This window comes from Sminthopsis crassicaudata, chromosome 2 (genome assembly GCF_048593235.1).
Source record: "Sminthopsis crassicaudata isolate SCR6 chromosome 2, ASM4859323v1, whole genome shotgun sequence".
Taxonomy (NCBI): domain Eukaryota; kingdom Metazoa; phylum Chordata; class Mammalia; order Dasyuromorphia; family Dasyuridae; genus Sminthopsis; species Sminthopsis crassicaudata.
Window position 1 is genome coordinate 88984185 of NC_133618.1, and position 13164 is coordinate 88997348.

The 13164-nt window shown below is 40.5% G+C and overlaps 1 protein-coding gene across 1 annotated transcript in view; it reads left to right on the plus strand.

Annotated features, from left to right (window-relative positions):
- Positions 1-1782: 1782 nt before the first annotated feature.
- EPAS1 (endothelial PAS domain protein 1) overlaps positions 1783-13164 on the plus strand; it is a 105910-nt gene continuing 94528 nt past the window's right edge. The window contains exon 1 of the mRNA XM_074286728.1: positions 1783-2354. Coding sequence (XP_074142829.1) covers positions 2329-2354 — 26 coding nt within the window. The 5' untranslated portion in view covers positions 1783-2328. The remainder of the gene's footprint in view (positions 2355-13164) is intronic.

The window sequence follows — 13164 nt, forward strand, 5'->3', positions numbered from 1 at the left end:
TGATTTGCTCTAGATCAAGCATTCCTACTTACTCTTCCCTCTACTCCAAAAAAATGCCGATGTTAGAAGGCAATAATCGCCCAGGAAGAAGTCTGAACAGACCAGTTCTCTGGCCCTCAGTCCCCTCTGCCATTTCACACCTGTTTGTACAGACCCCTGGGCTTTTCCCAAGGTTTCAAAGATTAAAACTCCACTAAAGCCTCAGGCTGGATTTCCTATAACATACTTTTCTTTCTTTAGAACCTGGTAAAGCCCTGTTTCCCCTTTACTTGAAGGCAAGAAGAGAGTGGATTCCCTCAGAAAACAGGTGCTCAGTTACCAAGATTGGGAGATGGGTAGTAATAGGAGTTTCAAGGCCTGATTTTCTAGGCCTAGACTCCCTGTTCTCAAGCGAAGATGTCCTGCAGTCCAAAGTGTTACAGAATCGAATTCACCTGGAAAATTGAAGGTGTGTGGAAACTGAAGATGAACGACTCCAAGCCTTAAAGCCTTAACGGGCCAAAAAATTGTCCTCCATCTTTGAGCTCTTCTTTTCACTCACAGAAAAGCTTGAATTAAAAAAAAAAAATCCCCTAAAGCATGGTTGAGTGATCTTATGGGGAGAACGTCCCTAAAATGGGGCAAAGGCCCGCACTACCACGGCCCAAACAAGACACTTTTCAAGTTTCCTTTCTGTTGTTGTTATATATCTGGAAGAGTCAAGAAAAACAACAGTCCAGGTCTCGGATGGAGTAAGGTGGGGGTGGAATAGAGAAGTGGGGGTTGCTAGGTCACCTTCGCATAAAAGACAAACAATTTAAGTACAGTGAGGAGGGGGCACTAGAGAAAAGGTCCAAGGTTTGATTATATTCATTTTTGCCAAGTAGATCTGACTACAGGCTCCCCCAACAGTCCCAGGATCCCATAGCCTCCTTAGCCATTGCTTCTACAATATCAGTTTCACCCAGCAGCTCCCACAGCTCCCACCGGCTGCTGCCTCGCTTCCCCGCCCTGGGAGCATTTCGCTCTCATTCCCAGATTGGAAACAGCAACCACACCAAGATCCAGGGACTGCAGGCTCTAGAGTTAGTCTGAGTTAGTTAAAGAAACAGAATGGGAGGAGCGAATATGGAAAGGACTTTTTGGGAGTTAGCAAAAGTTCCTGGCTTCGGATGGGGAGCAAAGCCGGGGAGGGGCACAGCGAGGAGGAGCTAAGAGAGGGACCTCTCTCGGCATGTGACTCTTCCCTCCCAGCCCCCAAGGACAAACCAGGGGAGGAGGGAGGGCGCGCAAACTGAAGCTGCGGGGATCTCTCCATCTGTCCCCGGGTAGGACTCCGCCTCTCCTATCTTGCCACTATCTCCCCGCCAGTGTCTCAAACCCTTTTCCCTTCTGGCTCCCCCTTTCCTCCCTTCCTCACTGGGTCCGCGAGGCTCCAAGCCTCCTTCCACCCCTCCCACCTCATAAACAACTCCAGGAAATGCAGAGGGAGGAGGCGGGGCAGGGCGGCCGGCCCGACCCGAAAGGGGAGGGAAGGAAGAGAAGGGGCGGGGACGAGGTCTGGGGCAGAGGCTGGAGCTGCGTCTCCCCCATTGGCGGAGACGCAGTGGGCTGCCCCAGCTGGTGTCCTGAGTCGGGCTAAGGAGGACTAGGCTGACAGCTCCCCCGCCCCCACGCCCACTCCTCCAAGTTACCCCCCAGTCACTGGACTCCCCCTCCCTGACTCCCACCCACTCCACCCCGATCCCTCCCGGCGCGCAGGGACAGCCGAAGTTTTAAAGTGGGGCCGCTGCCTGCTGCTCCTGACATTCGGGAAGCGGCCAGCCCCCGAGCCCAGGCGCTCGCCGCGCTCCCGCGCCCCTGCTCTCCTGAGCGGGCTGTACAATCCTCGGCAGTGTCCTGAGACTGTATGGTCAGCTCAGAGGCCACGATCGCCACGGCCGCCACAGCGCGGCTCCGAGGACTTGTTTCACACATACTTTGATCTGAATTGTACGCCCTCCACCATTGATTTTTATTTTATTTCATTTTTTGAAAACAATTTTTAAATTTTTTTCTTCATTCTCCCCGTACGCATTTGACAACCTCTCCCCTATTCCCATCCCTCCACCCTTCCCTCCTACAACCACTCCTCCCGGTTCCTCCCCCCGTCACCTCTCTCCACCCTCTGCTTTCCCCGCATTTACCCAACCACCTGCAAACTTCCACCTGATTTTGCGGAGCGCTTTGGACCTGAGAGCGCTCAGGACTTTTTGAAATCGGTCCAAGGCCTCAGTAATCTCTAAAGGCAGCAGTCATCCGCAGCCGGAGTTTGAAGGCTCTCGGTGGCCCTGCTCGAGAAGCGTGAAAATGACAGCTGACAAGGAGAAGAAAAGGTAAGCGAGGCGCCGAAAAGATCTGGCCCGAGAGGGCTCAGATCTGACCACAGGAGGGGACAGCAGAGCTTGACTGTGGCGATGATGGAAGGGTGCGAAAGATCCCGGGGTTACCGATCTAAAAGCTGCCTCTGGCTGGGATCAACAAGTTGGGTTAGGAAGCAGAAATGTTCTGACGGAGTCAGGTTGGTGGGACCTTCAGGGAAGACCAGGTGTGACCCTGGAGCAGGCCAACTCGAGTCTCCATAAGAAAACGCAGTGGGGTATTTTCTCAAAAATTTTCCAAGTCAGCTAGTGCGGCCCGAGGGCTGGATATAGAATTGACTTCTTAGACCTTTCCTCGCCTCTCACTTTACCCAGAGCGGAAGCAGCAGCAACCCCTTTCGCTTCTCCAGTGTCCCCTACTCCTGCGCGGTGCCCTAAGCTGGCTCGAAAGCACCCTGGCCGCTTGAGACGCGGAGGCAGAAAAGGGCTATCTATGAGTGGGGCGATGGAACTAATATCCTCTAGAGGGTTGGCGATTTAAATGGAAGTGGAGACCACCCTGTAATCCCCAGATGTTTTCGTCCCCTGAAGTCCTGATCGCCCAGAGAAGGAATGGAGGAACTGGATAGTACTGGGGTGCCTTCGAAGAGGGCAGAGAAGGGCAGCCAAGTTCGGTCCGCCACTTTCTATCCCTCTTCAGTAGGTGAAAGGCAACGCAGGAGAACTATCGCTTTCCTGCTTTTCCCTCCGAGTGCTCTATCCCCGGAGCGCGGAGAACAGATACGTCCTGGCCCCAGCAAGTGGATTAGTGGGCACTTTTTGTCTATTACCCAATTCCCACAACTATCCACAGTCAAAAAGGTATTTATTGATCTGGACAACCCTTCTTTCTCCATAGTGGAACTCAGAGCTAGCAGAGTCCGAACCACAGATGTCTCCCCAATCACTACTTTGACGCTTTCCTTTCCCTTCCGCGCCGTGAGAGAGCTAGAAGGCAAAAGTGGAAGGGGGATAGCTGGGAGGGGGGAAGGAAGAATGTTCTTTTCCTGGACCAAGCTCTGGCCAGGTGGATGTGAAGTTAAAGTGGCCGCGAGAGTTCCCTGCGTGAGGACGAGGTTGTGGAGAGGTTTGGCCTGAGATCACCCACGCTGCCTTGGGGAGCTACCCAGCGGAACTTTGCCGCAGTTCTGCAATGGCCCGAAGATGTTTGGCAGCGTGGAGGGTTGAGGGAAGCTGGGAGGAATAAGGGTCTGGTTATTGACCTGCTTTTGGTGATTAGCATCGGTTACGAATCCCGGCTAGAAGAAGAGAAGCGCTTGGAATTGGATTTGTGTAAACGGAAGAGCGGCCCCTGCTAAACTTGACTCTTTTCATCCCGTCGCCCAAAGTTGGGTACTCCTAGGGGCGCTGGGTGAAATGACATTTCCCATCCATATTCTTGGATAATCGGGCAATCGACTGGCGTCTCTGATTATATTCCCCCTTCCCTCCCCTCCAACAACATTTCTGGGATTTCTGCTCGATTTCTTCCCTTTCTGTAATGGCCGAAATTTACGAGACCAAACTGCTATCTGTGGTTAGTTTGGTTAAGCGTAGCGGAGCTGGTAGTTTGTGGATGGAGTCAATGTTGTGAACCCTATACTAGCCTTTGGGTCGCTCTGAAGCATCCAGGCGAGGAAGCGCAAATTATTTTTGGAGCCGCTTAATAGTGTACCGAGAGCAGCTTGGGTGAAGAATAAACTTAGGAGAAGTCTAGCATGTTTGGTCTGAGCAGAGCATCGATCGTTCTAATAAGGCCAGTAACAATAATGATTAAACAGAACTTGTACACAAATTCTGTGCTCAGAGCCCAGGACTGGCTGGGGAACCAGCCAATGAGAACTTATTGTTCGTTTTACATCCCAGATTTCTATCAGAGAATGTCGAAATCAGAGGGGGGGTGTGGTTTGATCGTAATCTTGACAAATGTGTGAGAGATGTCATCTCCTCCTACGGTGTCCTGCGCTGGGTGATGTGCTACGTCCTGCCATTATGTATATTAATTATTGCTAGGAACTTGAGAGCTACAGATTTCAACATACCAGATGGCTTGCCCTCTTCTACAGGATGCGAGCAAGCAAATAAAGAGATACAGAGTTTGGAGTTAGCCCTCAAGTTATGTATTTGGGCCTAAAACTACTTCATTAAGGGTCAACCTGCTATTTGAGATGCCGACTGGGATTCCCTGAACCTTGAACTAGATTGGAAAACAGAACTTCTTATTCTCTGCCTACCCTCACAACTTGTTTAATTTTCTGTGCTTCATAGATTGAGAAGAAAAAGGAGCCTGTGTGTATGAGAAAGACAGAGACAGAGACAGTGTGAGAGAGAGAGAGAAAGGAGAGGGAGAGATCTTTATCTGCTAGTGAACCTGATGCATTTGTCAAGATTAATTTTCTAATGCCATATTTAATATGTGTGTTGACCAGCTTCAGGCTATTTATTGGGAGGGACCAAGTTGTAATTAAAAACTATGAAGGAGTACATTGAAAACTGGTTCTGTGCCGAGAGAGATTGTCTTATCTGTAGCCTTGCAGCAAGGTGCACTAGTGTAATATTTATTTTGAGAGGGTGCTATGCCAATGAGCTTTGCATTGGTTCTGGCCATAGAGGAATCTGTTAGAAACTCCAGCTAATCATATGCGGTGTTAAATTTAGGATGAAGAAGTTTCTCCTTTCCAAATGTCAGCTATTATAATAACAGCAACAAAACCATTTGTGGTGCTTCTCCAAAATAATATGAACCATTTGAAGTTATCATTTAAAGCAGAAACTTGTCAAAATTGGTGGTCCCAAAACATTAATGAAATCCTGGTTAGTGCATGTATTCCAAACTATAATTAGTCTTCATAATCTTCATTGGTTCTTACTATAGCGATCAAAGTTTTAAAAATGGATATTCTGTTTTCTTCATTGAAATGCAAGATGTGGATGTAAGGGGAGATAACCAGAGCTCATTCCTTTCTGTGTAAATTTAGGACGAACTTCTTAAGGACTTCAGTTTCCTCATTTATAGAATAAAAGCACTGAACTAGGGCATTTTTCTAGGCCCCTTCCAGCCCTAAAACTGTGATTCTTTTGTCTTGTAAAGAAAACCAAGACCCTGGTATTATAGTTTCATTCACTATTTTTTTTTTTTTTAGGAGTGCTTTACTGTTGGTTGGGAAGAGTTTGTACTGTAAGCTAACTCAGATTAGATGAAGAGCTAAAAAGTGGCTGGTGATTCATCTTTTCTTTAGTTATGCGATCTTGGGCAACTTATATCCTTCTTTGTCTCAGTCTCCCCAACTGTACAAAGGGAATGATGACATTTAGGTTGTGATAAGAATCAAATAAAATGTAAAATAAATATAAATATAAAGGTACTGTTTTGTAATACCTTAGTCTGAGTTATAGAGGAAAATCTAAGTTGATCATAAAGGAGACTCAATTATTTTTTAGGTTCTCGGCATTAATGAATATTCTGAGAGATATAAACAAAAGCACCTTGTTTACATCTCATCAGGACTCAGTCTTTTCATGTGACATCTCCCTAAATCATCTGCTTCTAAAATTCTATAATATGTGGAAAGAACCTAGAAATATTTTGGGTCATGAATTTATAGAATTCAGAAGAGATCTTTGAGATATAAGGCCTAGACAGTTTAAGATTTATCCTAAAATCACAGAGTTGATAAATGTTAGATAAGGGATTTGAACTCATGACCTCCCTCACAAAATATAAATATAGGGCCCACAGAGCCAAGATATCTTGCTCAAGGTCATACAGAAAGATAATAGTGGTCACATAAAAATAGTAGTTCCTTAATAAATGTTGGTGGAATTGAAAAAAAAATGCACCACTATCTTGTATTCTGTGTACACTGTAATCAAAAATGTTTCTAGGTCCTTAGATTGGAGTTTTGACCATGAGCTTTTAATATTTTGATAATGGTATTTCAACATGATTTGTTTCTTTTATAATTCTATGTATTTTGTACATTTAAAAACATTCTGAGAAGAGCTCCATATATCTCACCAGACTATCAGAGGATTCTATGTCACAAAAAAGGAATTAAAGAATGCCTCAGATGTCCTCATTTAACAGAGAAAATTGAGAATTTAAGTGATTTCTCCAAAGTCACAAAGCTAATTCATAGCAGAAGTCAGGACAAGAACTTGTCCTTGTGGACAAATTATCATTTCCCATCCAAGAAGGTGAGTGTGCCACCTGCATCTAGTCACATTCATTCTAAAGCGCACTAACTTCTCTTCTATTTAAAATGCTATTTTTGCAGCTTTAAAATCATTTTAACTTTTTTTCTTAAAATTAAATCATTTTGATTTTTGCCTGAAATTAATTATCTCTGAATGAAAACTGAGACTCTGCAGTAGCTGAGCAAGTCAGATAGCTAGTGTGAAGATAGTATGACTTCCCTGCCAATTATCCTTATGCATCTGGAAGTGTTAGAGTTGCCAGGTGGCCTGCTCAAGCCTCTGAAAGTGAAAGGTTCTGGCAGAGGGGCAGATTTGAGCACAGGGGATTTTCAAGGGCTATTAAAAATCTCTGTCAGTTCTGGGAGAAAGATTTCTTGTTTTTAGCAAAGAGAAATCATGGACCTGTCTCTAGAGAAAGAAGCCTCTTATGGTTTGATTTTTATTTAAACTTATAAGTATTTGCCATGTGAGTATGTAGACTTTTGAAACTATAAAGTTGTCATTATAGTTTAACTTTCTATATGCTTTCTGTGGGGTCTTATGGGATTCATGGTTAGAGGCAGCTCGATGGCACACTGAATAGACTACATAGCCTAAAGTTAGAAAGATTCATCTTCTTAAGTTTAAATCTACCTTCAGACATTTAACTGTGTGACCCTAGACAAATCACTTAAACTTGTTTGCCTCCGTTTTCTCATCTATAAAATGAGCTGGAGAAGGAAATGGAAAGCCATTTTACTAAGAAAATAATCCCAAATGGGGTCCTGAAAAAGTTGTAGATATGTAGGATAATTTTTGTGTCTTATAATGATAACAAAAAAGAACATGATAGATTGAAATATATATATATATATGTATATATATATATATATATATATTATATTTTCATTTACTCAGAGATCAGAGAATGTTTGAGGTATGTTGGAGAAGAATCTGGGTCAAGATATCATTTTTTCCCATTGAAAAATGATTTAGGCTATTTCTCTTGGACATCTGTAATGATGGAAATGTTTGTGGTTTTCCTTTTAATTTATAAACTGTCTTTTAAAGTCTTGTTCTAGTTTTATATTTGGTGGTCACAGTTGTGGATCCTAATGTAGGGGGATGTGAAAAGATATACATGTCTCTTACAGAGGATATATAACTTTCTTTTAGCCTCAATGGACCTATACCTACCAATTTATTGTCTATGTCTACTGATTCTTTGGGAGTAGCTAGGTGGCACAGTGGAGTGCTGGATCTAGGAACTAGGGAAAACCTGAGTTCAAAATTGACCTCAGATACTTAACTAGCTGTGTGACTTTGTGTAAATCATTTAACCCTGTTTGCTTCCATTTCCTCAGCTATAAAATGAGCTGGAAAAGGAAATGGCAAATCACTCTAATATGTTTGCCATGAAAATCCAAGTGAGATCATGAAGAGTTGGATATGATTGAAAGGATTGAACGTATTTTTTAAAAGTCTCTTAGGCTTCAAAGGATAAGAGGCAGTAATGGAAAATTGGATTTGAACATCTAAAGAATATTAATAGGGACCTGTTTCTTCTGAACATCAACATTTTGTCTTATTAAACCATTTCTTTTACTTTTTTTTTTTCTTGTGTATTATCATGCACTGGGGAGCTATCTGATTTCTCAGCCTTCAAAGTGTGTTCCTTCACTTTTCTGACTCACTTCTGACTGTGAACCTCTGGAGTTTCTTGTCCTTCAGAGATTTTCCCATCCTTTGGCATATTTCCCAACATTTTCCAATTGTCCTAGAGGTTCAAAGCTCTTCCCTTTTACCCCCAAGTTTTAACTAGGATTGGTGGCAAGATTTAATGCTACTCAGTCATCAAACTTCATTTACAGAATAACCTGTTGCAAGGACTTCCTCTGTGACTTCAAGGGGAAAAAAATCCAGCCTCCAAATCAAGGCATAAAATGCTTCTTTTAGATCTTTTGATCTTTTGAAACCACAAGCACTAGACAGGAAAAAATGGATAAAGAATAAAGAATAGAAGCAATCATCTTCATAATAATATCTTACATTTTTATAGTATCTTCTCCCTAAGGAGCTACAGACATTCACAAACACACACACATACACACACACACACACACAATGCTATTTGATCTTCCTCAATCTTGCAAAGGTTCTCCCAAAGGGCGCCTTTCATTAAAAAATGAAATGTATGATTACATTGACACATTATTGTTGTTAATAATGATGATGATAATAATAATAAAAGCCACTTGGTGATTTCTCCTAAACTTATATGAGTGTCTACTACTATTACCATTAGTAGTAATGGATGATGTCAAAAAATGCTGCTGGCAAGCATCTGCAATTTTCAAGTTGAAGCTGGGTATAATTTAGTGTCTAACTCATAGGATCTTTTGGATCATATATTTAGAACTGGAAAGTGACTTCAAATTGTCTAGCCCAAGCTCTTCATTTTACAGTTAAGGACATGTAAGTAAGGTCAAACAGAATAAATGGCAGAGTCGGAATTTCAACTCCTGTCTTCAGGTTTCTAGGTCTGAAAAGATTCAGAGCTGATCTGAACATAAAGTGTTAAAGTACTCCATATTATCCTGAAATTGATAGATATAGAGATGCAGACAAGAAATAGGCCCAGAATGTCACCTACTCCCTGTTGGCCTGATTTTGCCCTACTTTTCTCAAGAAAAACTGGTTTGTGAGCCTGCCTTAGGCTATTTCTGGGGGGCCACCTGAACATCAGCAAAGCATTTATTCTATGGCCTCATCATCAAAGACTTTATGAATTCATGAAAGTATTTGTTTTTTTCTTAATTTGGAAAGTATCTTTAATCATTTTGCATAAGAACAATTGAGGTGCATTGATCTATTTTTAATGTAGAATGGAATTTTTTTCTCAGTAGTTGTCAATCAAGAAAAAGACCTCCCCATTCTTTGTATTTGGCATGGGTCCATTTCCATTTTTTCTAATTCTCTGCTTTTCAACACTAGAAATTTATTCTTGCCCATTATAGAAATGGCCTTTTAGAAAGTTTCTTTTCCATCTCTTCCTCATCTCCAGGCCAAAAACTGAGATGGAGGAGACTTCGATTCTTGGTGATCATCTCCTTCTTTCCATTTTACTGATAAAGAAATTGAGATTCAAAGATCAAGGAATTCCCCAAAGTCACTGCTGCTATTAAGCAGAAGCATCAGTATTCAAACTTATATTCTGACTACAAAAATGCTATGTCACAAATACATTTGATGAGCACTGGGAATCCCAAAAATCTATGATTTGATTTGATTCAACTGTTTGCTTGAAAGGGATGATGTGTTCATTACGCTTCACTCATGAGTGTGTCAAATGAAGCAGCAAAATGCCAACAGTCTCTTCTGTAGGAGCTCACCAACTGTTTTTTCTGACAAGGAGAAAAGTTGCTTTAGTAAATTTTTTTTGTCTGATATTTTATCAGAGGTGGCCTGATCTTGACCTGCCCTATGCCTGGGAATATGAAAAGTAAGCAGTTTTATTTGATTAAGAGTAGGGGGGATAGAGGAGAGGAATTTAGTTTTTTCCCTGCAAGGACATAATCTGGAAAAAGTTGAAAAAATGTATAATTCCTCTAATGATTTAAGCTTCTTAAGATGTTAATATTATTCCTCCGAGACTGTTGTTTTCTGGCCATAACTAGTTGGCTTTCTTTCCTTTCTCTTTCTGTTTTGAATTATAGATCAACTCTAATATAAATACATATATTGTTTTCCCAGAAAATAGTTTTTAGACCATCATCAGTTAAATATTAATAATAATAATAATAATAATAACAAGCATTTACATAACATTTTATGGTTTGTAAAGGACCTTTACAAAAATTAATCTCATTTGATCCTCACAATAAGTCTGGGAGGTAGAAAGATGTATTATTATCTCCATTTTACAGATGAGAAGACAGGCAGGGAGAAGCCAAGTGACTTGTTTAGGGCTTTGCATCGAGTTAGTTTCTGAGACAGATTCTGAATTTATGTCTTCCTAACTTCAGATCTAATGCTCTCTATCCACAGCACCACCTATGTTTTTGCTAACAGAGGAACAAGGAAAAACATCTTATTTATATAATTCTTGACCATCAAAAAACAAAATAAAACCAAATATTTGAATTTTAATATTTTATATGTGGTAGCAATTTGGTGTTATAGTAAGAGATCTGAGTTTGGAGTAAGGAAGTACTTGAATTTAACTCCCATCCCTGAAACTTACCCATTTGTGTGATCAGCCTCAGTTTCTTCACCTGTAAAATGACAATAGTATTTATAGTACCCACCTCAGATTTAATTAAGACAATGAATGTGAAACACTTTGAAAACCTAGTAATTATTTTGTTGTTGTTTCATCCAAGGCAAAGTACTCTGAATAGATGACTTCATTCATTCTGGCTATGTCTCTGTGAAAGGTAGGAGGGCAAAGTCTGTTATCCTCCCAGTTATAAGATGGAAACCTTGAGTTTCAGAGAAGAGAAAGTCTCTGGAGAAAAAAATTAGTCCAGGACTTGCATTTTTGGCCGGGCCAGGCCCCTGCCCACCAATTTATGCCACAGACTACTACAAGTTAGTGAACCAAAGACACAAAAGTAGTGACTCAAAAGTCACTGTTAACGATTCTTATTACTAATGAATAATTAGAGAAAATATTTACAGGGTTCCTTCCTACTTTTATAATTTCCTGCTGCCAAAGCACTTTGGAGCATTAAGAAAGATGGTACTAGAAATTAACATCAAAAAGAGAGCCATCTACAATCAGAGAGAGGACTGTGGAAATTGAGTGGGGATCACAACATACCATTTTCACCTTTTTATTGTTGTTTGCTTACATTTTATTTTCTTTCTCAATTTTTTCCCTTTTTAATCTGATTTTTCTTGTGCAGCATGATAATTGTTGAGGTATGAATAGAAGAATTTCACATGTTTAACATATTGGATTACTTGCCATCTAGGAGAAGGGACGGGGAGAAGGGAAGGAAAAAAATTGAAACACAAAGTTTTGCAGAGGTGAATATTGAAAATTATGCATATGTTTTGAAAATTTTAAATCGTAATTAAAAGAAAGAAGAAGAAAAAAGAAAAAAAAGAAAATTAACATCAAAGCTTCAGAAAAGCTGGATTTAAAACTTCAAGTACTACATGTATATAAACTAGTGTTGTCATTCAGTATGAAAAGAATCACAATTCCTCTGAGCCTTAAAAACCAGCCTTCTTAAAGCATTGACATTAACTTTCTAGTCTTGTCTTTTTTATTAAACAGGTGATCAAAAGCTTTTTCTATTTCTATGTCTGTGGTACAAGGGTTTGTGAAACATTTTCCATATATTATCCCACTAAGTTCTCACAATTCCCTAATACAGAGGATGCAAGTATAATTATCTGGATTTTACTGATGAGGAAATTGGAGCTGGTAAGATATGTTAAATGACTTTCCCAGGGTCATACCATTAGTGTAAGTATCAAAAGCAGAATTGGGGCTTCTGTCTTCTGCAGTGGAAACCAGGGGTTTATTCATTTCATTGAAGTTGGGGTAGAAAACAATATTCAGAAAATTATATCTTATTCTTCAGTTATTTTAAGGAAGACTTGTGGCTATAAGCCTTCTTTTAAAGTTGGGGAGAAGGGATGGCTTGACCAGAATTAGCATGATGTCATGGAAAGAAGCTGGCTTGGTAGTCAGATCATCTGGCTTCAAATAATAATCCTGTCATTAATTTCCTTGGGCAATACATTATTGATGCATTATATTATATTAATATTAGTTTTTTGTTCTGCCAAATGAGGGGGAATTTAGTGTCGATAACTCTTTTGACATTCTTTCAGGTTTGATATTCTGTGATTCTGTGATTAGTCCTTAGAAAATAGATACTTTAACATCTACTTGATGAATAGATGACCACCTAAAAGTAGCAAGGACCAGTTGAAAATAAATGCTCCTATCAATATGAGACCTAGACAGCATTGTTTTACAAAATCAATTTGGGGAGGGGAGGAAAGATATAGGAGAGAATCAATCAGTCAGCTTCCTTTTGGCGGGGAATAGTACTACTGATGATTTTAGATGTTCAGAGCAAATTCATCTTATGGTCACCTGTCCCTAGTTTTTGTTTTTTATTCACAGTTTATTATTGAAAATGGGATTGCAATAATTTTCTGTAAATTGCCATAGAATCTAGAACTGAAAGAGAACTCACTCCTCTCATGACTTATCCAATAAACCCAGCTGATTAGGAGCAGAGCTGATTCCTGGTCTAGTGTTCATCCAGATATCAGAATGCCTCCTATTGCTTAATCTCTGCTCCTGTGAGTTTGCTGCCCCTCTTAGTATGTTAATGAATATATAACTCCAATATAGCTATCCTTCAAAATGCTGTAGAAGAAACTGGACAAATAGCCAGGATGATTTTCTGGACCTGAGTCCAGGAGAAGTTTTATTGTTATTAGACATACCACATTTCACCTTTAGAACATTTATTTGTGTGCTTGCACAACAAATATTTACTTAGATATTAAGATAAGAAAAGTATGAAGGTCACATTTCACTGGTCACAATGGAGTTTCTATAAATGTCTCCATATGATTGTTA